The sequence below is a fragment of the Portunus trituberculatus genome, chromosome 28 (genome assembly GCF_017591435.1).
Source record: "Portunus trituberculatus isolate SZX2019 chromosome 28, ASM1759143v1, whole genome shotgun sequence".
Lineage (NCBI taxonomy): Eukaryota > Metazoa > Arthropoda > Malacostraca > Decapoda > Portunidae > Portunus > Portunus trituberculatus.
This window is the reverse complement of record NC_059282.1, coordinates 5,751,853-5,779,023: the sequence shown is the minus strand read 5'-3', so window position 1 is coordinate 5,779,023 and position 27,171 is coordinate 5,751,853. Positions and strand designations below refer to the sequence as shown.

Below are 27,171 nucleotides of genomic sequence, written 5' to 3'. Positions count from 1 at the left end.
TAAGTCGAAAGTTTTGGTAGAGTTTTCATCTGATTTGTGTAAAAATTTTCTAGTTGAAATTTGTAGTTTTCTAGCTGTACAAATTCTGGTGTTACACTGTAAAATTTTTCTAAGTTGAAAGTTTTGGTGGAGTTTTCAGAGTTGTGTAAAAATGTGTTGATTGAATAAAAGTGAAGGAAGGGAGACTCTTCAATGTATTTTTAACCCAAATATACATCTGCTGTTTCTCCGGAGACTCTTCGGAGTATTTATGACTTAGCACAGTTTTTGAGGCTGTTTTGCAGGGATTTTTTGCCATTTTTTGCTGCTTTTTAGCAATTTTTCAGCATTTTGGGGCAGTTTTTGCAGGGAATTGCCATTTTTTGCTGCTTTTTAGCAATTTTTCAGCATTTTGGGGCAGTTTTGCAGGGAATTTTCCCACTTTGCTGCTTTTCAGGAGCAGTTTTGTAAGGACTGGTTTTCAGTTATATTCTTTTAACTGGTTTTTCAGTATTCTTTTAACTATTTCCTACTGCTTTTGAGCTTTTTTAGGCATTTCACTGAGAATTGGCCCAATTGAGTGAGTATCTCAGGGTTCTTTGATATGTTGAATGGTTGGTTAACTTGATAGAAAGGATTACTCACTTTGTGACAAGCTGTATGTAGTATTATTATATTGTGGGGCTTAACAAGGGGAGGCTTGAGTTTAGATTTTAACTGAGGTGAGTGAGGTAAGGTTAAGCTCCAGAGCAAGTCTGGTTATGTTTATTTCATAAACGGTTCCTATAAAAAAAAAAAAAATAATGGAATTAAAGCAATATCAATTTTCTTATTATGATTTATTATTAGTACTAACACAACAGTCATGTGGGTCCATCACAGAACATAAGGAATAACAACATTACACATGTGGGCACATTCACATTAGATGGAAGGAATAATAAATAACATTACAAGAGTGATTGGCAACATGTATTGGTTAGGTTAGATGAAGCAAGGCAGTCTGTCCTGTCCTCCCTCCCTCCCACCCTGGATGAGGCAGCAACATGTATTGGTTAGGTTAGGTTAGATGAAGCAAGGCTGTCCTGTCCTGTCCTCCCTCCCTGGATGACGCCGAGTGTTGCCAGGTCAGAGCTGGTGAGAGGCAGGGTCCAATTCCTCCATGAAAGGCGCAGACAGTTTGTGTCTTCCAGTGCAAGAAGAGCCAGTTTCCTGCCGCAGGTTGAGGGTGTTAGGACACGCTGGTTTGGTTCTCCCTCCAGTAGTGGCAGGACCTGTAAAAAATAATTTTACCTTTACACTTTAATCATGAACAACCTTGTCCTCAAATGTAGGACAGGTGTGGTGTGGTGTGGTGTGGTGTGACCGCCCTGTAAATGTTTAGTGGATTCCATTTTACTCACCGCAAGTTATCTCCAATCCTCTTTATTAAAGTATTCCTTAAAAAAAACTAATTCCTTAAAAAAAACTAATTCCTTAAAAAAACTAATTCCTTAAAAAAACTAATTCCTTAAAAAACTAATTCCTTAAAACAACTAATTCCTTAAAACAACTAATTCCTTAAAACAACTAATTCCTTAAAAAAAAAGTAATTCCTTAAAAAAAAAGTAATTCCTTAAAAAATATATATATTCCTCATTCTCTTCTGATAACGAACGTTCGAGTTTTGCTTGTAACACCGTTATATTACCTTTTAACACCAAGACAGAACCAGGGTTAAAAAAGAGACCCTGGACAGAACAGTTCCTGATAGCCTGTACGCCTCATGGAGGCGGTGAAACGGCCCGGCCCATACCTGTGCCGAACCACACGCCTCCTCGGTCTGCGTCATCTTCTGAAGAGAGTGAAACACATGCGCCTCCACGAAGTTGGTAATGCGCAGTTGCGCAGTTGTAGGGACGCCTGTGCCAGATTTGTGGCGGGTCGTGCTCCACCTCCTGACTGACGCCCGAGACTTGCTTGCTCCATGTTTAGGGATGGCCGGCATGACCCGACCTTGTCCCTCGTCGTATACACCGCCCCTTGTTGTACACTCCTGCAACAAGAAAGTCACCAATCAATAAAGAACCTCTGATATAGGGACAAATTGCACAGTATGATCAGAGTGACTTGCCTCAAATTCAATGCAACTGCGTATATTACTGATGGAACTAACTAGCGTATGGTGCTGCACCTAGCTAGTGCACCACAACACCCCGAAAATTATTACTCGACTGTTTTTTGCGCATGGCTTCCTCGAGACATGGCATGTATTTCAAGGGTTACGCAAGGGTAAAAAGGTTGAGAAACCATATTCTCTATATGTATTTCCATTTTTCATATTATTATTCTCTCTCTCTCTCTCTCTCTCTCTCTCTCTCTCTCTCTCTCTCTCATGAAGCCACTCTGACCAATAGCGTGGCTTCACATATGCGACGTCAAATCACCAGGGTAGAGGAGCTGCGAAGTGTAAGCAGGGAATCGAGGCGATCGCACGAGACTTTATCGGGGACACTGCCAATATAAATGGTTACTACACAGCCATTTCGAAGCTTTTACACAACAAAAGCCTTACTCATTCATAAACTATTAAAGAAACTGGGGTGCCGTGACGTTAAAGCACGATCACTTGTTTGATGCTTTACATATAAAATGGCACACTGGTTCACAACACATACGAAACTGGGGTCGAAACGTCACGTTACCCAACAACTCTCACACAACTCCTTATCCCACTACCCTAACAATCCTACACGTAGCTCATGCCGAAGTTCGTGACCGCTTAGCCTACATCTGCGCCACCGCTCAGTGAGGGAAGCCGAGATACACTAAGGGAGACCCAAGAGCCACTAAAAGCACCCTTCAGCCTTGCTATCAATGCACACCAAAGCCACGAGTTATGAGCATGTGCTGCGTTCAACAAACAGGTTACAAGTTCCCATTAATAGAACACTACGCGTTATTTTACTACGGAATGGCAACTTACAATGCATATTAAGTGTTACCAAATAACCAAATTGATATTCAGAAATACACTATAAACAAGAAATACTCTATAAACAAACCGTTCCACGAAGTGCCAAGCAACACTTCCTATCATCTGAAATACATCTCGTTCATGAGAAACGGGCAAAGGTCCTTCACTACACACGGTCACACGCCAACACCACCACTGTACAGTGTACAACATACCTTCCCGACATACAACAGGAACACCACCAAACCAACACCTTACAACGAGGCAGAGGCCAGACACACTTCTCGGCGCACACACGACTCACCTCCACGATGCCAACACAAGAAATCGTCCTGATGTCCCTCACTGCTATCCGCTTCACCTCCTCCTCCTACTGCCCCCCCCTCCTCCTCCCTCCCTTGTTTGCAGTAAAGACACTTAATAACTAACTAGCCACTCTCGGTGAAGACTTTTGTAAATTTACATGCTGAAAGTTGATTATTTTTGCAAAGTTTCTGTAAGTCTGTTTTTCTTAATTAATGTACTCAAATTTTGCAGTATTTTTTTTTAAACAAGTGATTCCGTATTGTGCGTAAAATGGTAGACATTTCAAGTGGTACCAAAAAATATATAACCTGTAATAAATATTTAGACTGACAATCTTTTAGAGAATTTCAAGTTCTACATACACAGAAAAGATGAAGAAGATTGGTTGAGAAACAAAGGAGAAAAAAACACATAAAGGTCAATAACTTACATTCGAGAAAATCGCCTCTAAAGTTGAGCGAAGATTCCCATGCTCAGTGCGCTCCTCTTTCAAGTCTTTTCTGAACATGATTGACACACTCTTCTTTCGTCACTTGATGAGCCATCCCATATGGTCCTTCACCATTGTTCATTTGTGTAAGCTCCAAAAAAGTAGAGGTATCACCATCGGATATGAAATTAACATATCTCAGATTATAATCTATGGATCTGTTCCAAATCCTTTTGGCCCCTTCAGGCTCCATTCCTCCTGAGGTGCCTTCGTAATTTTTAGAACAAGAGGCTACATGATTCATTTTCCATTGTTCGTACTGTTCAGCTGAAATCTCCCTCTTTGCTAGTTTTTCTTTTTTGCGTCACAAACAGAGCACACTTTACACATAGCTTCATAATCTAGAATAAGGTTTGTGTGAGCATCAACCACTGCTGCAATTCCATAATTTGACTTATAGCCTCTCTTGTGCCAGGAGCCATCGTATGTGGCATCTATGTCGAGGATACCATTTTCATCTGGATGTCTGTTCAGATTTTCAGCATAATACTGAAACACTGCTTCCTACTTCTTTTCAAAATATCATTTACATTTTCTACAGCATGTTCGTTGATGAATTTAGTGTATTTCCCATACGTAACAAAGGAAAAGTGACGCATACTCAAGATACTGCAGAGCCTCTCCACCGCAGCATAACCATGCCCCAGCAACTTGACCAAATAGATAATCATTGCTGTCAACATGAACAGACCAGTATCTCCACATTTCATTTTACCTGAGTCACCACTGTTATACACAATATGTTTGCAATTTGAGCACACTAATTTTATGATCACATCACACTGATGATGGACAAATTCAGAAGTGACATCATGTTCCTTACACTTGTTACACGTAACATGTTTTGCTATTTCCCTAATGTCACTCTTCTTGCAGATGAGATTCTCCTCCTCACTCAATTCCTCTTCTTTTTCCTTGTAAGAAAGTCTTTTTCGCTTCTCTGCGCTTGAGGTGCGGGCGGGAGGAACTGCATCCTCATTCCTTACGTCACTCGTTGCAGGCGGGACGGGTTGGACGGTGTCAGCCTGTCTGTGCGTCCTTCTTTTTGCTTCTAGTGACCTCCTAGCAGCCTCTATTTTGAGTTTCTGTGACTTACGAAGCTTGCTGTGTCTCCCCATAGTGATAACTGTGTCCAGCAGCAACGAAAAGTTATGTAAAGTGGAGTATGAAGGGGCGGATCATACATCAATTTGACATACATCTGCTCTCCTCGACAGCCCGCGAGCTACTGGTAACTGGCTGGCTGCTTAGAGAGGAGCCTGCACCCTTCCAGGGTACGATAATTTCAAAAATAAAAATCATATATATCCTACAGGGAAGAGTTTATAGGACATTTCTGCGATGTAAACAAATCCATGTGCTGCGCGTGGGACATTTAAACCAATTATTAAAGCCCCGTTTAAAGCATTTCTAGTGCTCCAAACATTTTCAAACTTGAACACGATATTGCCATATGATGGTATTTATTTTAGAGACAGAAACCTCAAATGGTGATTTTTTTCGATTTTACCATGAAATCCGTGATAGGGCCCCTTAATTAAATCATCAGCGAAACTCCTGTGGCAGAGTCACTGGAACAACCTCCACTTCCACACCATCAAACCCATCCTGGGCGAGTGGGCCTCCTCCAGTCGCCCCACATGGCGAGAGGAGGTGGTCCTCGCACGCCTCAGGATGGGATGCACCCTCCCCACCCACATGCTCCCCTACATAGTCAACACCTTCCCACCACAGTGTTCCACCTGTAATGTCACCCTCTCTGTCGAACACATCCTGCTTCACTGTGTGCGTTATCGTGAGGAGAGGCGGCCCTTGGCGGCGTATTGCCAGAGTCACGGCCTCTCGTGGTCGATAGACTGATGATTTACCTGACTGAGACCAATTTAATCAGAGTTGTGATTTATGTGTATATATTATGCTATCTATTTTGCACTCTGTAAATATATGATATATATATATATATATATATATATATATATATATATATATATATATATATATATATATATATATATATATATATATATATATATATATATATATATATATATATATATATATATATATATATATATATATATATATATATATATATATATATATATATATATATATATATATATATATATATATATATATATATATATCAGTCTTGCGTGATGTAATGTGAATGTTTTCCCTTCATGTGTATATGCAATACGTAGTGATGCTGTGTGATTGTGAGTTATCCCTCCCTTCCCCATGCCCTGACAAAAGGACAATAGTTTGAGATAGGTATAGGATCCCTGTATGAATGAAGCGTGTATGAAAGTGTGTAATGTGTGTAAGTGTGATTACATAATGTTAATATTTGTATGAAAGTAAGTGTGATGTACATAATGTTAATATTTGTATGAAAGTAAGTGTGATGTACATAATGTTAATATTTAAAAATAAGTAAAATAAGTAAACAAAATAAATAAATAAATTACAATAAAAAATCATCTTAAATTAAATTAACAAAATAAAAAAATAGATCAAATAAGAATCACCCACGGCAGGGTGATGGCAAAAAAAAAAAAAAAAAAAAAAAATCGGGCTGAGTGGAGTAGTAGTAGGCAGGTCGTGTTCTGGGGAGCTAGCCTGGGTTAAAATCCTTTGGTTCTTTAGCTTTCAAAAAACACAGTAAAAAAAAAAAAATCACGTTAGTGTCATATATATTATTTTCCTCTGCTAAACCTCATTATAGTTTTGGTCTCGGTGGCCGGTGCTGCACTGCTACCAGAAAAATTGGCGGCAACAGTCAAAACTAAAATGACAAAAATTTCTCAGCCGGAGACAGGTGTCATTTTAGAGCAGACGGACTCTACTGTAATGACAGTGATCCTACTGCCATCACACACACACACACACACACACACACACACACACACACACACACCACTGAGTGACACTGGCTTCTTTCAACTTACAAGTTGTAACTTTTCTGGCGACAGGCGTCAGCGTGGTGGCCGCGGCCCAGTGAAAGGATTACGAACAAAATTTTAAAAAATAACAGCTACTTGTACTTTTTCTTTGCTAAACAGAAGAAAGAAAAAAAATATTGTAGTTGCCGTATCGAGAAAATTGTGAGAAACGGCCGATAGGGCGTGTCACCATTATCACCGTCTACTTCTTTCACTAACCCCGCAGCCTCGCTCAACCTACGTAACCTCTGCCGCTGTCTTTCTTTCTCTCTTTGTTTCTACATACATTGGTGCATTTCCGAACTTATTTCCGGAATTATTACAACTTTTGTTCCACACCACCACTCAGTGGAGGAATTCTGATTTCTTGGCGTCCAGACACGTTCCCGCTCCGCTTCAAGCTCGCCCTATGGCCACCTTCAAAGCCAAGCTAAGGCAGTTATTTACAATATAAGTAAGTATTTCTTTAGAGAGAGAGAGAGAGAGAGAGAGAGAGAGAGAGAGAGAGAGAGAGAGAGAGAGAGAGAGAGAGAGAGAGAGAGACTTAATCCCTTCAGTATCATGATAAATTTTCGTATTCATTCTGTTTACTATTTGGTGCTTTTATACAGCTTCATAAACTCACGTGGGGATTGAAATAGTGGAGACTGGACAGTAATCTTCTGACCTCCATAGACTCTTCCTAATACAAATAAAATCATCTAATCATACCCAAAACTCATAGTGAGAGGAAAAGATGTTTCTGAATACCGGCGAAAACCACACGACAAACTAACAAACTTCAAACCTTCATGGAAACGTCTCTCAGGCAACATCATTTAACGAATACTTTGGCAACATAGCAACTACTCTAGCTAATAAAGTACAGCAATCGACAGTCTCGTTTTCTTCATTTTTGCCACGACCTGTTCAGTCTTCTTTCTTTTTATACCCTACAACACAACAAGAAATAAAAGATATTGTAATAAGTTTAAAATCAACCGCTCCGGGATTTGATGACATCAATATCAAGGTCATAAAAAAATGTTGCGACGAAATCTCCCCATTTTTAGAATACATAATTAATCGTTCGTTCGCTGAAGGGTGTTTTCCTAAACATTTACAAATAGCCAGAGTTATAACAGTCCACAAAAAAGGTGAGAGAAACGTACACACTAACTACAGGCCAATATCAATTCTCCCTAGTATCAGTAAGATCTTTGAAAAAATTGTATGTAACAGGTTGATGGACTACCTTAGTAAGTACTCAATCCTATCTGAATCACAATTCGGATTTCGCCCTAATTCTTCTCCTGAACTTGCCCTACACAAACTTTGTCAAAATATTCACAATGCAATAGACAATAAATTACAACAAATATCAGTTTTTTGTGACTTTTCAAAGGCCTTTGATACAATATCCCATGAAATCCTCTTGGTAAAGTTAAAAACGTACGGCATTCGGGGGTTACCACATGCTTGGTTTCAAAGTTATCTATCTTCCAGAAAACAATACACAGTGTACAATAACGGAAAATCATCATGTGTTCCCATTAGCTGTGGTGTTCCTCAAGGATCAATTTTAGGCCCAATTCTCTTTTTATTGTACGTAAATGACATAACACGGATCTCTGACAAACTTAATTTCATTCTTTTTGCCGACGACACCACTATTTACATTCAAGGGGAGAATTTAAACATCATCACCAATACTCTTAATTAATGCTGAACTAGTGAAAGTTGCAAACTGGATTCACAGCAATAAACTTACCTTAAATATTTCTAAAACTCATTGCATGTTATCCTCCCCACTCATGACGAATACAGTCAATATTAATGTTTATATTAACAACAAGTTATTAAACCAAGTGTCAGAATGTAGATTTCTGGGCATAATGATAGATCAAAAGCTAAAATGGAGATCACAAATTAGTGAGCTTATTGTTAAAACTAATAAACTAACTGGAATTATATACAAGATAAGAAATAATCTTTCTCTTCATTGTTTAAGACAAATATATATATATATATATATATATATATATATATATATATATATATATATATATATATATATATATATATATCATTAGCGTACACAAATTTTTTGTATTGTTGTGCCATTTGGGGGGGAGCAGGCAGTACCATCATAGACAATATTTTCGTCGCACAAAAGAAGGTACTGCGAGTCATGTCATTTAGTCATCGTTCAGCCCATACTGGCCCATTATTTAATGACCTTAGATTACTAAAACTAAGCGACATAATATCTCTCCAGACTAACATCTTTGTTCACAAGTCACTATATTCACGACAGTCAGACGACACATTCCACTTCATGTCTAACAACCCTAATACCCGCAGACCATATGATTTAAAGCTCCTGCTGTGTCGAACATCCCACGCACAGAAATATGTCACAACCAGAGGTGTCAAAGAGTGGAACCAGCTACCAGAACAACTTAGAAATATCAAATCACCTCAAATTTTTAAGAACAAGATAAAACAATTCTTCCTTAGTAAATATTAGGGACTTTTATTTATTGCTCTGTATTATTATTATTATCATAACAATTATCATTATTATTATAATTATTATTATTATCATTATCATTATAATTATTATTATTATTATCATTATCATCATTATTATAATTATTATTATTATCATTATTATTATTATTATTATTTTATTATCATTATTATAGTATTATTATCATAGTATTTATATTGTTATTATTATTATTGTAATATGTGATTGTTAATTTTGTATAATTTCTCATTATTATTAGTATTTTATTATTTATTACTGTATTATTTATTATTGTTTTATTGTAAATTGTTTTATTATTATAGTACATTTACTATTATCATTTATTATTTTACTATTATTATAATAATAATAATAATAATAATAATTATTATTATTATTATTATTTTTATTATTATTATTATAGTACTATTATCATTATAGTATTATATTTTTATTATTATTGTAATGTGATTGTTATTATTTGTATAATTTTCATTATTATTTTATTTATTAATGTATCATTATTAATAATGTTTTAATGTCAATTGTTTTATTATTGTACGTTTACTATTATTATTATAATTGTTATATTATTATATTATTATTATTTTAATATCATTGCTATGTTATTATATTTATTTTTCTTTACTATTATTTATCATTTATCATTATCTATTGTTTGTATTACTATTATTCTATTTGTCATTATCATCCACTACTGTATTTATTACTGCATTTATTACATATGTGTTATGTAGATGTATATTTGGTTGTAGAAGTGGAATTTAGTTATGAAATCTTTAATTTACTTGTTTGTAAATATATGTATAGTAATTAGGCCTCTACAACTAACCGCGTCGGCCTAACCTAAATTTGAAATAGGTCTGTAAAAGAGCTTATGCTCAACAGACCGAGGGAATTCTTCACATTCTGTATCATACTGATTTTAATGTACCCATAAAGGCCCAATAAATGTATCAGTATTTTCCTGTCTTCTACGCAAATGAGCTGACAGACGTGATTCCTCCAAGTATTTGATGAGGTGAAGAATGGTACCTACCGTCTTGATGCGCGGGAGGAGACTGACTGGTGGGGTTGAGGGCGGCGAGGAGTGGGGCAGGTAGGAGGGGGGGTGAGTAGCGGCGGGCCCAAGGGTGAGCCACCCGGACTCCCCCGGGGGCTGGCTTCGTCTTGTGAAAAGTGAAGAGTTTCCTGGTGGTGTTCCGTGTCGCTGCACTCGGGCGAAGGACGCGGGAGCGACATGATGAACGAGGAGAACCCGTGAACAGACAGGAAGCGTCCCCACAATCAGTAGAGAAACCCGTGAACAGCTGGGTTTTATAATATCAAGTTAATGCAAGAGAGTGCGCGTGTGTGCGTGTGTGTGGCAGTATCTGGCAACTCGATCGTTGGTACTGCGTGTCGCTCCAGACCGTACCAGTACCGCCACTCAGTAGTGGGTACCGCGGTACCAGCAGCGCGTGCCACTGGCCCGCTGCCTCATTCCGCCGGCCGAGCCGCGGTAGCTCGGCGAGACGCTTCTGTACTGGTACGACTGAATGTGCCGACATCATTTCCGGTACCGCTTGACGCTTGTACCGTCTAGCCTCTGTGCCGGGACTCTGCTGTTTCGTACCGCTAAGAATGAATAGTGTGTCGGCACCACTCGGCGGATCGGTGGCCAGGACGGGTGGCGGTCTGGCGGTGCAGTAACACTGCAGTTGGCGGGCATTTTACCATTGCATTTCTACTTCTACTACTACTACTGCTGCTGCTGCTGCTGCATATCACTCAATTCATACCATTACGTATTATTTTGTTCATGTTAGTTTGCTATAATTCAGGTATTTCCCATCAGTTTTAAAAGGGAACCACAATATATTATGAAGACGGCCGTCTTTTATTTATATTTTTTTTTTTTTTTACAAAAATATTTATGAAAGAGCTGTGTGATTTGCTTTATGTAAATAGAAATAATAAATGGTAGATATTTAAATTGGCAATTTCCAATACACACACACACACACACACACACACACACACACACACAACACACGTGTGTGTGTGTGTGTGTGTGTGTGTATATATATATATATATATATATATATATATATATATATATATATATATATATATATATATATATATATATATATGTGTGTGTGTGTGTGTGTGTGTACCGGTATAGTACCGGTAGTATCGGTAACGGTTTCTTTTGTACCGGTACGTACCGGTACTGAAATTAGCGGTGCTTGCCCACCACTACTAACTGCCAACTGTGAACTGACTGAGGAAGCCTGCTCGTCGTGTACTCGTACACGTCTCTCTTTCCTTCACCCAAGCCCGTGTGTTGGACTGTTGGCACTGTTAGGCTTGTTCTTAGGAATTGGACTATTCCATTAATGTCTGGGTGGTTGTGCGGCATGCACCGCCTTCTTCCCCAACAAAATACCGAAAAAAATCTTTACTCCTTAGTTTGAAGGCCTGTATTACATTTTCAACGCATACATTGAACATGTAATTGAATTATGAAAACCGAGTAAACCGAGTAGTACTCACTCAAATCCAAAAACAGAGTACTACTGGGACCAAAACTGCCATTCCTAGTGCGCAGTTGAGCCATGGCCACCAGTGACATTAGTTGTAAAGGTTGCGAATTTTCGCTCCTGTGATGCAAGTCAGTGTACAATCGAGAAGAGGACCAGCCAGGACCTTCATCCTTTCGTTAAGGTATTGTGAGGAGGGGTATTGGTAGAGGTAGGGCATATTGTGTGAAGCTATAAGAGAACCGGTGTGGGGGAGGGAAGCTGCCCCAAAGCAAGGATACGGTAGGTTAGGTTTATGTTAGGGTTAGGTTAGTGTTGCAGAGGGGGTCAGGTTACGTTAGGTTAGGTTTATGTTAGAGTTAGGTTAGTGTTGGAGGGGAGGTCCGGGGGGGCGCAGCAGGTTTGCTAGGGTTAGGTAGTGTTGTAGGGGGGTGTCCGCGGGGGACAGCCCCCCCCCCGGTTAGGTTAGGTTACGTTAAGTTAGGTTTTTGTCCTTAGATTTTTTGGATCTCCATATCTCACCTCTTTTGGCTTACCCCCCCAAAAAAAAAAACCGATTCCCCACGTGCCCACAAGCTTGTTGGGGGGGAAGGGGGGTAATAGAAAAGAATATGTAAGGAGTTGCTGTTCTATAGATTTACCTTTCAAACCAAGATATAGACAAACACCTGCATGCTGCTTGTGATCTGCAGTTCATTCAAGTGACTAATGAAGTGAGTGAGGTCATGTGCCAGCACTCCCGTGGAATGTGGAGTGGAGGGTTAAGTTTATTAATGTCAGGTCAGTGACTGAGGTCTCAGCCTTCATTATGTGTTGTGTGTGTGGGTTTTGGTTAGACTAGTCTTAGTGAAATGAAAAAAAACTGTTGTTCTTGTGTTGGCGGTGGGGTTTAAAAGAGAACAGTGAAGGGGATTGTGTCACCGCTTGATACAAGTTTCCATAAAGTGTATTGCGGATTTAAAGATAAGTTACGTACGTGTGTGTGTGTAGAGTTAGGGACAGCCCGCATCGTGCTTGTCGCCACATGTTAATTGTAGTGAAGCTGTGTAGTAATTAGTTTTTTTTTTTTTGTGTGTGTGTGTGTGCGCGCGCGCGCGTGTGTGTCACTGTTTGATCTGCTGCAGTCCCTGACGAGACAGCCAGACGTTACCCTACGGAGCGAGCTCAGAGCTCATTATTTCCGATCTTTGGATAGGCCTGACACCACACACCGGGACAACAAGGTCACAACTCCTCGATTTACATCCCCTACCTACTCACTGCTAGGTGAACAGGGGCTACACGTGAAAGGAGACTCACCCAAATATCTCCACCCGGCCGGGGAATCGAACCCCAGTCCTCTGGGTTGTGAAGCCAGCGCTCTAACCACTGAGCTACCGGGTGTGTGTGTGTGTGTGTGTGTGTGTGTGTACTTTATTTTGTAGTAAGTGAGATATCCTCTCCGGTGAAGACTGTAATTGAAAACGAACGTCATTGTGGGAAGAAATTTCACTTGGTATTATTCCATCAGTTTATTGTAAAGTATGTGGATTTGCATTCAATGTTAATCTTTAAAAAAGAAAACCAGTGCCTTTGATAACAGCGACCGCGACCATTACTTTAAAAATAAAAGCTTCAAAATTTATTCCCGCATTCAGTGAAAGCCAGCCTTGGATCGAATCCTTAGTGCCAATAGATATTATTTATTTTTCTGGCCATAGTATCGTTAACTCGTGCCCCTTGGGATTTTTAACAGCACTGACCTTACTCCTCAACTCTCCCTCCCTCACTCACTCACTTATCCTTCACCGTGAACTGATGGATGTTCTGTAGTTGGTGCCTTGCTTATTATCTTGTTCATTGAATGGTAGAACTTCAGAGAACTGAGCTGGAGTTAGTCTGAAATACTTTCCAAATTTCCCTCATCCATTTTTAGCTCTTAAATATGATGATGATATTCACCACGTTCCAGTCGTTTCAGATTTGCTTGATATACCCAATTCTTTTCCTCTTATTATTCAAGGGTAAAGATAATCTTAATAATTCCTCTTCTCCCACGCTAGGAAGTGTCAAGTGGCCTCCACCACAGCGAATGTCTCGAATGTCTCGCGTATCATCGCGCCCAGTGTGAACACACCCATAGCAACCAAAGTCAGGCCGACTCGCGTCGTGTGCCTCGTCTCCCGGTGTGAAACGGCCTTAGCAACCAGTCAGGCCGACTCGCGTCGTGTGCCTCGTCTCGGTGTGCCTCAGTCAGGCCGACTCGCGTCGTGCCTCGTCTCCCGGTGTGAAACGGCCTCAAGGCAATGCATCACCAACTTTCCTTCATATCACTTGTTGGATTTTCTTAAGTAGCTTATGGAAAACTGTTATTGTGGAGTAAACTCACCATTGGAGGTAGTCCATGCTGCCAAACCCATGATATGAGTTTTTCGGAATTTTATTATAGTAATTCTTTAGAAAATCAAACTTTGACTAATTCACAGTTTTGAGGTTAAAATTGCAGTGGTATGAGGCTCTTCTCTGTAGCTCAGTACTTTCCATTTATAAGGAATAACTGGCCAGGCTCACTATTGCTACCAAGCTAATGGTGTTAATAATGGTTTCCTACAGTTATTGGTGACGAGATAGCTACCTGTAGTGTGCAGTTACCCAGGAGTTGTGAAGTATCTCCAGTTGCTCCTTCCACGGCCTCATCATTGTTATGTAACACAGCTAAGTCACTACTCTCAATAGCTATGTGTAATTTTTATATTTCTATTGATAGGAAATTAATACTTAATGAATACATAGAGAAATTTATTTTTATCTTAGCACTGGAATGCATAAATTAAATCTTGTTGAATGCAGCAATGTCAACACTCTGGACCTGAAATTAGATTAAATAATGTTAGTTGTTTCACTACTGAAAACATCAATATGAAAAAATCAATCAACATGGTAATTCATGCAAAACTGAAGTAATTTTCTAACATATAACTGATAAATAATAAAGTGGTCAATCACTATATTACTAAACAAAGCTTGTGTGTGCATGTACAAAAAAAAAAGAAAGCACAGTGAGAGAGAGAGAGAGAGAGAGAGAGAGAGAGAGAGAGAGAGAGAGAGAGAGAGAGAGAGAGAGAGAGAGAGAAACTCCAGAAACACACGTTACATCCCTGTACAGTAATTTCATCATTAGCAAGTGTAAATTGAGTACACAATTTTTGCAAGAAACAATAGATTTCAGAATACTCACAAAGTCCTCATTTTCTTGAATCTTTTCTATAAGATCATCTATAGACACCTTCTCGTCCTCAACTACGCACAGAATGGAAAGCTTCTTGATCCCAAATGCTAGTGGCACCAGTTTAGCTGTAGGTGATTAAAAAATTAAAGATTCTTCAATTGGATGGAGTTGAGATAAACCAGACACAAATTGTACAAATACCAGCTCCTTAAATAGTCTCTCTCTCATTGCAGACCTACTTACCAGCACCCCAATTAAGGCCATCCATTTCGATCTTCCTGATTTCCTTCTCCATCTCTGCCATATCTGTCTCATCATCCCAAGGTTTGCAGTCGAGGAGGACGGAGGACTTGGCAATGGGTCCAGGTTTCTTTGACTTCTTCTCTGCATATTCCTTTAGACGCTGTTCTCTTACTTTAGCTGCTGCCTCATCTTCCTGCATCATGAATAAGGATGGAATTGTATGAGAAAACAGTAGAGCAATAAAAAGAAATCCTTGCAACAAAAAGAAATCCTTGAAGACATTAAACATAGATAAGAAGGATGGAATTGTATGAATATATAGTATTATATAGCAAGAACAGAAATCTAAGTATACTATATTTTTTGTACTAGTTAGTGTTGTTTCACTGATGTTTTTGGAATACTAACCGGCAAGAAAGACAGACCACACCCTCTAGATCAGAAAGAAGCCACTAATGAGTCAAAAGATAGGAAACTAACCTCCTCATCATCATCAGAACCAAAGAGGTCCACCTCATCGTCGTCATCGTCCTCCTCCATGGGTTCAGGCTTGCTGGGAGCCGAGGTTGAGGTGGTAGCTGAGACTGTGGTCTTGCCACCACATTCTAAAGCTTCCAACCTCTTGACAAGCTGCACTACTGTCTTTTCCAATGTTGACACGGCTGCAATATATCAAGGACTAGATTAACACAGGGTAACTTTAAATGGCACACACATAAAACATAATATTATTATTGTTTAGTACTTCTCAGTGCAAGTCACTAAAATACTTCACCCAGCAAACCTACATTTGATCAGAGTAAGTTAAGAGAATCATGATAATTACAAATGTCAGCTGACTGCCAAGTACATGACCAACAGACAACACTCACTCTTTGACAGGGCAGAATTCTCAGACTCCAGCTTTGTGAGACGGTTGAGTACATCAGCAGACACTTGGCCACCGGTGGTGTGACTTGCCTGTAAATATAGCTTGTCTCACATTCTCTCTAACCACAAGTCTACACACTGTTATACCTCCACAAATACCAAACTAAAAACAAGTTACATAAAGTACCAGCATAGAAGAGATGCTAGTTTTTTGCAATGAAATAATCAATCTATCATGCACACCAAATAAGCAAACCATACAAATATACCAATACAAAACTCACAAAAATTTATTCTGTGCATTTATCTAGTTTCTTGGAAGCTGCCATTTAATAAAACATACTCCTACAGAAATCAACTCGTGTATACATCCTCAATCAGTTAAGCACACACTTATAGAGCCACATACTGCACTACAGCCTGTACAATACAGTGATATGTGGAGCCAATGAATCACGCAACTTGTACAACATTACTCATGCTGCCCCATTTAACTCACCCATTTGAAATTTTTCCACCACTTTATCCTTCACATCCCAAACAAATCAAAGTGCCAATATCAACAATCATTTTAGGATGTTATTTTTTAAAGTAAGAGTATGTTAACTTACACAAAATAAAAGCCAAATTTAGATTTGAATGCAAAAGCAAGCCAAACAGATGAGAGAAAAAGAAATATTAAAAAGATCACCAAAAGTGGAAGTAGTTAATGGCTGTGGCCAAAATAGGCATTGTAATCGGTTAATGTGAACAGCAAAGCGAATTTACTATTGATAAGATTTGGAATGCTAATAATACTGATGTCAGTTACAGAAACAAAAGACCATTCAACCACAACAGAAAGACAGTAGAAAGACAAAAGGTGAAATGCTTATCTGTAGTATAATGATCTCAAAAGATAGTAGAAGCAATTTTACAAAATAATGAAATCACTTTCCACAAATCTTTCTTAAATTTCACCCATGAAGAATCAGAGCAAAGACGTGCATTAAGATTATTACGATCCTGTTAATATCACAAAGGGAGGCAGTGAAGAAAGAAGATAAATGATAAACATGCTCATAATCATGTTAGTATTTACATGCTGATATTTTTCATCAAAGAATAGACATCAACTGTACAAGCAGAGTATAGCTTTACTTATGCCATATAGACATAAAAACAACTTGCCCACAACTTCCATGCATAATCAAATGGAATAATAATCAGAATTCCCCCTAAATACTCAATCATTTACACAGTCACACAGTAAAAAACCCCATTTATCCTCATGCTTGTTTAACATCACTAACTCATGCAATAAGAAATCAACAGTGAGCAGAAGTGGTCTAAGGTAGCAATGGCAGCCACACCAGTGAGAGATCTGTACATATGTGTGTTCCTAAAGACAACAAGACTACCTGGCCAAGCAAATGTGCCTGTAGTAAACAAAGCTGTACATTTGAGTAATTCAGGAGGCCTACTCACAGACACAAGGGAATTCTTTATCTCTTGCCGCGCCTTAGCAATCTGACTGGCCACAGATCCCAGGCCCGAGCCTTCCTAGGAGATACAAAGGACCAGTGTTAGCTCCCTCCTCAGTGAGTAGTGACAACATTTCAGAGTATTTCCTGTCTCATCATAGGCAAGATCGAGTATAAAAGAAAACAAGAAGAAAACCCTGAACATATGACATTTAACAAAGATCAGTTGGGAGAAGAGTGCATGCAGTTTAAAGGAACATTGCTTAAGGGGCATGCATCCACAACAGCAAACATTTTCCTATCAGCCTAAAACAAAGTTAATGCAATATTCCATCTGAGTCACCAATAACTATCACCTGACTGAAATAGTGACTAACTCTTTTTAAACACACAACACTTTCCTGTATTGTAATGAAAGATGGAAATCACTATTTCTAAAAAAAATAAACTATTATATCAGTGTGACTTTATCTTCTCCGTATGTCACTCTGAAATATGTAATGTGCTCATATGATCATCACAACAGGTTAGAAAACAAGGTAGGACAGTGGAGAAGATTCTATACTGTTAATGAGTTAGTCTAGAGTGCAGAGAATACCTTGAGACCAAAGTGACACATTAATGTTATGTGACAATGCATGAAATGACCTATGTAGTGCAGTTATTCTCTAATAATAGTGCAGTTATCAGAAAGTTTATACTACTTTACCCAATTCCTTGAAACCAAAAAACCTGGAAAATCCCAACCCTTATCTTGTCTCCAGTACAACACACACCTGCAGGAGACCTTCCTCTAGTAACAGTCACACAAACCTCATGATGTAGGTTGACTGAAAAGGTTACTGTAATCCAGCAATGTAAAATTCCTCATTATATCAATCTATCCTTAAATAACCTAGGGTATCAGCACATCAATTAAGTCTTTACAGTAACAAAATAATGAAAACACGGAGGTTCTGTGCTCCTGCAACAACATTAAGCACAGGCCACGCATCTCAATGTTAAGTACCCATTAGTAGCAAAACAAAAAAGCTTGCCATCACCTTGTAACCTTTAAAGTCTTGATCTGTAAAGTGGCTCCTCAAATTCAATCAGGATTAGGGCTTAAAATTTATACCCGTCTAATTCTCTCGTTTACCAGATTGGAGGCAAATATATAATGCTTATTCTGTCTTGAGTAAGATGTTGGCAATTCAAGGACAATTTTACTTTCCTTCACTGTTCTTCATGTGCTGGAGGGGAAGGGAGGACATTATCTGCTGTACTATCATATGCAGGCATGGGGACACAAGGGACTTTATCTACTGCAATGTCATGTGCTAAGGGAAGGGGGGACATTACCTGATATATCAACACCTGACAATTAAACAAAAAAAAATCACTTGCAATTCATATCACAAATGCCAACAATACTTCCACATCAGAAAAATCTTTACAGACAGCAAATAATCATAAACAGCCACTTATAATGAATTAAGAAATAAGTAGCACAGAGCAGTAAAAAAAAAACCTTTGCCATTCTGGTATTGCAAAGCCAAACCAATTTTCAAGCCCTATTTTCAAACAACAGGGATCACAGACTTCAGCCACTGTTATGGAGGTCAGGATGTGATGCCCAAAAGACCACTAGTATCAATCAAATCATATTATGACAGAGATAATAAAAAGTTACAAGGGGTGGCAGCAGGGAGAGCACGGCACTGATGCTACCACCACCTCGTTGGGCTCGCTGGCGACGGGGGAAGCCTCCTGCTGAGGAAGCCTGCCATTCTCATTGCCCGCTGGGGATGACTCACCAACTTCACTCACCAACCCACACTTGAAAGTTTAGACAAGCTGTTTCAACAACAATAGTACTCAACACTAACCAAATAATAGCACTGCTGAGATGCTCAACACTCACATGAGTCTAACATCTGAGCTGCAATAACATCTCACTAAATCTGACCCACTACAGAACAGTGTACATAATTGTGCATGACAAAACTGTGTAAAAGGTCAATCATCACAGCTTGTTATGATTTGGAATTCATCTCCATCCTAAATATAATCATAAATTTTGTTTCCTAAAGGTGTAGATACACATGAAAACTAATATTCAGTCCTAAACACCCAAACCCATGAGTTGTGCAATACATATACAGTACCATAGACACTTCTCTAATAGACATGCTTAGTTACTGATGTATCTCATGTATTAATCCAAGTCTAAATTTGCTTAATGGTGCACCGCAAGGAGTGATCTAGTGTGATGGTAGTTGAGAGTAAAGATCTCAGCCTTACCTTGTAGTCCAGACCTAACACCTGTCCTGTGCAAGACTGCCTCGCACAGGACAGTCCCACGGCAGGCTATTCCAGGGTGGAAATACAAGTCACCATTTTAATTAGTTAGTCTTGGGATCCTTTGTGAAGCAAAACTAGAGCCATACAATACACAAAGACTTGCTGAACTCTTAGGTTGAAATGTATTAGCAGAGATCAGGTGTGAGTAAGCTTATGTGTTTGTACTGGTCTTGACTGCAGAGAGAGAGAGAGAGAGAGAGAGAGAGAGAGAGAGAGAGAGAGAGAGAGAGAGAGAGAGAGAGAGAGAGCAGAGAGAGAGAGAGAGAGAGAGAGAGAGAGAGAGAGAGAGAGAGAGAGAGAGAGAGAGAGAGAGAGAGAGAGAGAGAGAGAATTAAAAACACAAGACCAGCATGAATTACCTGACTAAACTTAAATTAAACAATATTACAAAAAAAAAAAAAAAAAAAAAATACATTCACTCACTTAATATGCTAGCTTAAAATTTCCACCAGTTAAAAAGTAATCATAACAAATATAATAATAATAATAATAATAATTATAATAATAATAATAATAATAATAATAACAATAATAATAATAATAACAATAGTAGTAGTAATGGTAGTAACAATAATAATAATAATAATAGCTGAGGGGAGGAGCATGTATTAGTGTTGCCAACCCCAATGTTAAAAATTCTTACCGAAGACTTCTTCTCGTAAAACTGCCGTTCTGCATCATCCACACGCCACTTGTCAAACCAGATGTTCTCGTGGGCAAGTTCGAGTGCCATGGTGGTGGTGATACTGCAATGGAGACAATATATTAGCTCCATATTTAGAAATGCTCTGCTCTCACCACGACTATTTTCCAAGGCCACAGGGATGATTAGCAGGGTTTTCAAGAGTTTTTCTCCAGTTAATAATGTACAAATCTTGTCACTCTGTCTCTAGAACTGTAAAAACACCTTAAAAATTGTTGTAAAACTAGATAAAGCCTTTTGAAAGAGTGAAAATGAAGCAGAGAAGTGTTTCAGAATACGAGCGTTAGTTTCACATAATCTCTTGAACCTACTGAGCATCACAGAAATAAGACAAATTGATTTTTACATTTTAAGATATGAGAGGTAATCTGACCAAGGGCAATAAAAAAACAATTAAACAAACAGATCCACTTAGATGCCAGTCCCCAAACAGGTCTGAGAGAGTTAGCCAAAAAAGAATGGGATAAATGTCTAGATCTGAAAGTTTTGCTTTTATTTTATTTGTCACTAACCTAATTTGTGATTTTTCTGGTAGTGACAACATAGCTAACGATTTATGTTTTTAATTTGCTTAGCAGGATAATTACTGGTCTAATGTGTTACTCTTGGAGGAGTCTTATCTGAGATTTACCTGGACTTAGTACTGATAACTCCTAAACTAACACATCTTACTGGTAATTGTTCTTATCAAGCCAACATGCCGATTATCCCACAAACAGATATGATAAGCCATATGTACTAACTGACACACGTTACTGACATACTTGGGTAACTCATTAATACATATGACTCAGGCTCACATTCTCAAACACTTCTATACTAGATCTTTAAAGTGTTTTTATCACTTAAGAGGCAGATTAACAAGATTTCTGTTATTAAAGGCCTACAGCGCCTGTAGGCACATTTGAAGAGCATTTAGGAAGCGCTGTTCAGCTTCCGCCCATTAATGGCACACGCAATTCTATTTATAGTGGTACCCAAATTAGGGCCCATATCACCACCCAAGCTCATTGTGAGTGTAACCACCTAGAACCTGGGTATCATGGTGACATATAGGTAACTATAAACCACTCAACAAATGGCAAAGTGTTTTAATGCTGTACGTGGTGGGATTCAAACCTACGAAACTGGAGAAACACCATCCTAATATAGTCACCCCTGCAAGTCTCCTTATTTCCCAGCTCCCGTTTGCAGCTCTTTCACTCAGCTGACAAGATGTGGGAATGAAAATATGAGAACCAAAACTAACCTAATCCTAACTTTAACCGAATCTAGTTAACATAACCTAACCCTGCTATTGTTAAGAAGGGTTCTGAGGAAGACAAATCAGTGATGCATGTCACCTCAACTAGATTTTGTTAGTTTTGGTTATCACATTTTCATTCCCACTTCATATTGAGTGAGTGAAAGAGCTGCAAAGGGGGAACCAAGAAACGAACAGCTGCAGGGATGACTTTATTTAGATAGTGCCAACCCAGCTAAGTATCTCAGTGGCCTTTGAAAATAGTCATGGTGGGAGAGCAAAGTGTTTCTGACGTTCCTATTATAAAACACTTTCGCGACAAAATACCACTATTTGAAAAGGTTCTAGTTAAAGGTACACGAGTATTTCAGGGTATTTTAATGGCTGTAATAAAAATTAACATGATTTCTACATTATGAAGAGAAAATACTCTCGTCAGAATCTGCTCAGTCATCTGTGGCCTTGGAAAACAACCCAGCCTAATAAACACAACCCTGCATATAGCACTCAATCCAGTATCCAGAAACGGCTTCCTATCCAACTATGACAATCTTCCAAGGCCAGAGACAACTAGCCGGTTTTTCATGACAGTTTCTCCTTTTAACAAACTAGAAATTTTGCCAATCCATCGCAATAAACACGACCCTGACTACACCACTCAATCTCGTATTCAGACACGCCTTCGTATCTCACTATGACAATCTTCCAAGGCCACAGAGACAACTAGCTGGTTTTTCATAACAGTTTCTCCTTTTAACTGAAAATCTTGCCAATCCATCACAATAAACACGATTCTTCTTACCTAGATTCTTACATTCTAGGTAAGAATACACCACACGTAACTATACAATCTCACAGTCTAGATCTCACTTCTTTCTAACCCTACTTTACCCTATCGGAAAATGGGGTTAGGTTAGGTTAAAACCCCTTTCCCAGGAGGTCCCCAAGCTTGCTAGACATGGGGAAAAACAAATATAAGGTAGGGTTTATTGGTTGAAACTGCAAATTTATCTAGAAATCTTGCCAATTGCCAATCTCTCACCAAAAACCATAACTCTTAAAAACACGTGTATCCTCAACTGGAGCCTTTGGGAAGCAGTGATGGTGAGGGAGCAATGCATTTCTGAACACGACACTCAAATCCCAAAATAAAGATAACAAAAATAGCACTTATCTTTAGCAAGCCAGGTAAGAAATCCAGGTAAGCCAGCAAGTCAATCAACCAACAAAACCAATTAACTAGCAACCAAATAAGCCCAGATAACTGTATTCACTTATTAGTCCAACTTTTTTGACAGGAAATAATAAAAATGTAAACACACCAATCTGTCCATCTCTCAGCTGTCACCTCTCGTAGTTTCCACCATTACTGTACCAAGGCTGGGTTATTCAACGCTCCACGCGTCACATCTCGCCTCCCCGTCACTCATAAGGGAGGTTTTAAGGTGTAAATTAAGAGGGAAATAGTACTCACGGCAGCAGGAACCTCGTGGAGAGCAAGGCAAACAGAAAGGACCGTTTCTCGTCCCGCCTGTACAGAGCTCGCCGATGGTTCGTTCCGCGTTCCTCTCCTCACGCGGGAACTTTAAGTCTTCAATTAACCTCTTCAGTACAAGGTTAAATTAGAAAAGGTGGCATGATGTTACAAAATTGAAGCCAGCGTGCTATTTCTCCGCTGCTGCCCCTACCCCCCTTATTCCCAAAATATTACCAGCCGCCCATTAAATATACATGGGAACGCCCGAGTTACGCTCCTTATTTTCTGTCTTATGTCCATGCTTCGAGGCTGCCTACCATATATGTGACCTTAAAAGACTAGTAATAGTCGTGGCATACCGTGCCACGAAGATTTAGACGCTAAATCATGTACAGAAATTAAATAATAGTGTTTTCCAGCTTTGGTAGAGTTGGGTGAGAGGTGGGGAGTGGTCTTTGAAGCAAATGTATGGCTGTGTATGTAGATGCAAACATGTACATATACATGTGCATTTAAATAAACTGTATATCAGGTGATAGGTGGCCTGAAGGTTGATTTTTCTTGGTATAGCAATTACTTACCACATGAATGTCAAATATTCTCTCTCTCTCTCTCTCTCTCTCTCTTCACAAACATCAATCTTCTCGGTGTGTTTAGAGCTACATATGATGAGGTGATCTGTCTTGGTAAATGTTTTCACAGAGAAGAGAAAATGAATGCAAAATAACTCCTCAAGAATATCAAACCAAGAAAGTTCATGAAACATATCTTTATCATTTCCTGTTATAAATTCTGGTTCATTATAAAAATCACATCACTGTGCTACTCTATAATGTCTAATCACTACTCTACTATACATAGGGTTTTTTATTACATATCAATGCTATATATACATGATATTTCTTTTTTTTCTCCTTTTCTATATAATGAGAATTTCTATATCCAGACATATCTTGCCCATGAGGCAGTCAGTGTAGCAATTTTTATCTTTATACAAATAATTCCAGAAATATAAAAGTCATCAAGATTTCTTTTACTAAAATAGGAAACTCAATAAGGACAATGACAGTTGTCAACAATCTTGATCAAATCACCCTTGTAAATCAAAATACTTGTAACAAAATGGCAAATGAAAATGTATAGGTTCTTCACATACATTATATTTATTGCATGTGTATATAATCTCAATCTTAGTAATTCTCAAACAAATTTCATAATAAATATAATAGGTCCATTTCACCTAGACCTCATTATTTTCATTTTGTGTCTCACCTCATTAAACATTAACTTTGTCATACATCCTGGTTCTATGAGAAACCTGGAGTGTATTCAGCTGGGAAAATCAGAGAACACTGTTTATGTCTAATGTTGTCTTCTCACTCAGCATAGCACACCCACAGTAGCCTTCACAATTCACTTCAATCAGTCTTTTCTCCATTCCATGCCTTACAGTCTTCACTAAGGGGAACATCAGAAAGTATTAACCACAAAGTGTATTTTCTTTCTTGCTTGTCCTTGTACTGTACTACATAAACATTAGATCTCTTATATTTTCTTTACCTAACCTACCTTTTTTGTATATAAATAAATAAATGCCATCGATTTCAATGGTCTAGTCAATGAGAAGGGTCCACACTAGGCTGCTGTGATGTAGGCCACATCCTCCAGGTCTGGCACTTCTAAGATGGTGCTATCCTGATCATAGCCTCCATAATAGCTGTAGTCATACTCATAGTCACTGGCAATGAAAAGTATGCATAAATTTACTATATAATAATGAAAAGTAAAAAAACTATATACAAACATTATGAAAGTTTATGACTTTATATAGTTACTTCCACTTACAGATTTCATTTACCATAGTAACTGGAGTATATAAAAAAAATCAGAGGAGAGCTTACTCATGGCAGGCTGGTGCAATGCTTCCATCAGTGCAGTGACACACATTGGGGCCGATGCACTTGCCACCATACCCACACCCACCCTCACACACAGCTGAAATGAAACCCAGTGCAGAATATCTGGTGATGTGAATATCCCACTACATGACCATACTTACAACTTAAAGCAAAGTCTCATGTTTAAAGTCTAATGTCAGACATAATAAAATCCTTGAAATGGAGCATCTTTGTACAGTTTCTTTACCAGCAGAACATGGAAATTTCTGAGAATCAAGCCTTGAAGTATTTTTAGATGATGTACTGCTTAACATAACAAAAATCAATATCATCATTATAATAATAACCTTAATCACATGACACCCAAATATAAAATGACACATACTACTAAGCAGCGTCTCAATACGAAGACAACAAATGAAGTGAAGCTTACATACGATAAGTATCAATAACATGACATACAATAAGCCATTCAGGCAATTGTGAAAAGCTGCTGAATTACAAACTTTAGAAACTAAGATACCAGGATCTGGATGCACAAAACACTGAAGTGAATATGGTGGTATGTACCATCAACAAACCAGTTAGGTAGTGAGAGGATGTGTAAATGTGCATGTTTATTAGTAATAACTTTAAATTCCTTGGGAAAGTAAATAGCAAAATAAGGAAACAAATGGTAAAGCAGAGACAGGAAACAAAAATATAGGTAAGTGGCAAGAAAACAGGCATGAAAGTAAAGACATGAAGCAAAAGGAGTAAATAAAGAAAACGAAAAAAAAATTACTATGTGCAATTGTGCATCCTGACCCAATTACAAGACCAGATCAGGGCCACATAAAGACCCATCCAAACTCACTCTTCTCACATCGGTACCCAGTATATCCTGGAAGGCAGGTGCAGCGGTGTGGACCGGTGCAGACGCCACCATGCAGGCACGGCAGCGGACAAAGAGCTGTCAGGGAGCATTAGTGGTGGTTAGTGCAGACAGTGATGAAGCACCAAGTGAGAGCCACTACAGATGGTGCCAGAGACAGCCAGGGACACAACAGGGGCAGCCAGGCTTGGTAGGCGGCTAGGGTGAGAGGGTGGGATGGTGAGACTAATGATAGAACACTTGCATGTCAATCACTTTGGTTAGGAATGTCTGTTAGATGAATAAAGTAAGATGCACTTCTCATATCCAGGTCATGGAGTATTTCTCTGTGATCTATTAGTGAAGACTGACTATATGGGCATATGTAATCAATAAGATATATTTTTTTTGTCATAAAAAGAAAACTGAGATAATTCTTTGCATATGCAATCATTATAAGCTGAAACATATCTTAAGTAATACCATGGACCAACATTCACTTGCTTACAAATATTTTCAAAGTGAGCACACTCTAATTGATTCACTCATCTTGTAAGGTGAGTCATGGATCAGTAAGGTGAGTTGGGTGGTGGGTGATGGTGAGTAATGGGACATGCATCTTTGTGGCTGTTGGGGTGACCAGATCACCAAGACATTGGCAGTTCTTTGTGATGTTTTGAACATCACACAAAAATAAAAATATAAAAATATCATAGCTTCTTGGATAAGTCGAAATATCAAGCCTGTATATTGTTATTTGATTCACAAAACAAAATTCTCATGTGTAAATTTTAAAAAAATTCCAAAAGTATCGTAACTAATCAAAAAGTTGAAAAATTCTGTATTAAGATGGTGTGCAAGAAGGTAAGCTGTAAAAATGCCATATATGTACATAAACACATTTTTAAAGGTTTATCACAGGACTTTTTTAACATTTCTTTGGCTTTGAATATGATAATACACAAATGAATAAGCAATTAAACTGACTTATATCCTCTTTCCACCAGTAATCAACCTTTAAATGTGCATGAGAGTAATCATTAATAATGAGCATCACCAGCAGCATCAACAATAACACACTGTTATTTGTGACGCAGAGAAGGACACAGGAATACAGCAAGGTCAGCACACAGCTG

At 38.5% G+C, this 27,171-nt stretch overlaps 3 protein-coding genes across 11 annotated transcripts in view; all 3 read right to left on the bottom strand.

Annotated features, from left to right (window-relative positions):
* Positions 1-803: 803 nt before the first annotated feature.
* LOC123510208 lies at positions 804-10,538 on the bottom strand. The gene is made up of 3 exons (XM_045265125.1): positions 10,249-10,538; positions 1,775-2,014; positions 804-1,253 (listed from the first exon to the last, which is right to left on the bottom strand). Exons 2-3 carry the CDS (start codon positions 1,964-1,966, stop codon positions 1,035-1,037), a joined length of 411 nt encoding a protein of 136 aa, XP_045121060.1. The 5' UTR covers positions 1,967-2,014; positions 10,249-10,538; the 3' UTR covers positions 804-1,034.
* Positions 10,539-14,499: 3,961 nt separating this feature from the next.
* On the bottom strand, positions 14,500-23,423 carry LOC123510150 (elongation factor 1-delta-like). Of its 7 annotated transcripts, XM_045265006.1 has the most exons (10): positions 23,282-23,422; positions 20,505-20,607; positions 19,802-19,867; positions 19,235-19,336; positions 17,523-17,597; positions 16,058-16,145; positions 15,666-15,847; positions 15,186-15,378; positions 14,952-15,067; positions 14,500-14,582 (listed from the first exon to the last, which is right to left on the bottom strand). In XM_045265006.1, the coding sequence occupies exons 2-10, from the start codon at positions 20,592-20,594 to the stop codon at positions 14,544-14,546; spliced, it is 951 nt and encodes a 316-aa protein (XP_045120941.1). In that variant the 5' UTR covers positions 20,595-20,607; positions 23,282-23,422; the 3' UTR covers positions 14,500-14,543. The 7 variants fall into 7 exon arrangements, with proteins under 7 accessions (XP_045120941.1, XP_045120943.1, XP_045120942.1 ...); XM_045265008.1 differs by lacking the exon at positions 17,523-17,597 and having other exon boundaries at positions 23,282-23,423; XM_045265007.1 differs by lacking the exon at positions 19,802-19,867.
* A 614-nt stretch (positions 23,424-24,037) lies between these two features.
* Positions 24,038-27,171, bottom strand: part of LOC123510035 (sushi, von Willebrand factor type A, EGF and pentraxin domain-containing protein 1-like) — a 34,418-nt gene continuing 31,284 nt past the window's right edge. For 2 of the 3 annotated variants that reach the window (XM_045264769.1, XM_045264771.1), the window contains 3 exons: positions 26,039-26,134; positions 25,186-25,279; positions 24,038-25,022 (listed from right to left, as the gene is read on the bottom strand). In XM_045264769.1, the coding sequence (XP_045120704.1) occupies positions 24,920-25,022; positions 25,186-25,279; positions 26,039-26,134 (293 nt within the window). In that variant the 3' untranslated portion in view covers positions 24,038-24,919. The remainder of the gene's footprint in view (positions 25,023-25,185; positions 25,280-26,038; positions 26,135-27,171) is intronic. The other variant, XM_045264770.1, reaches the window with a different exon arrangement.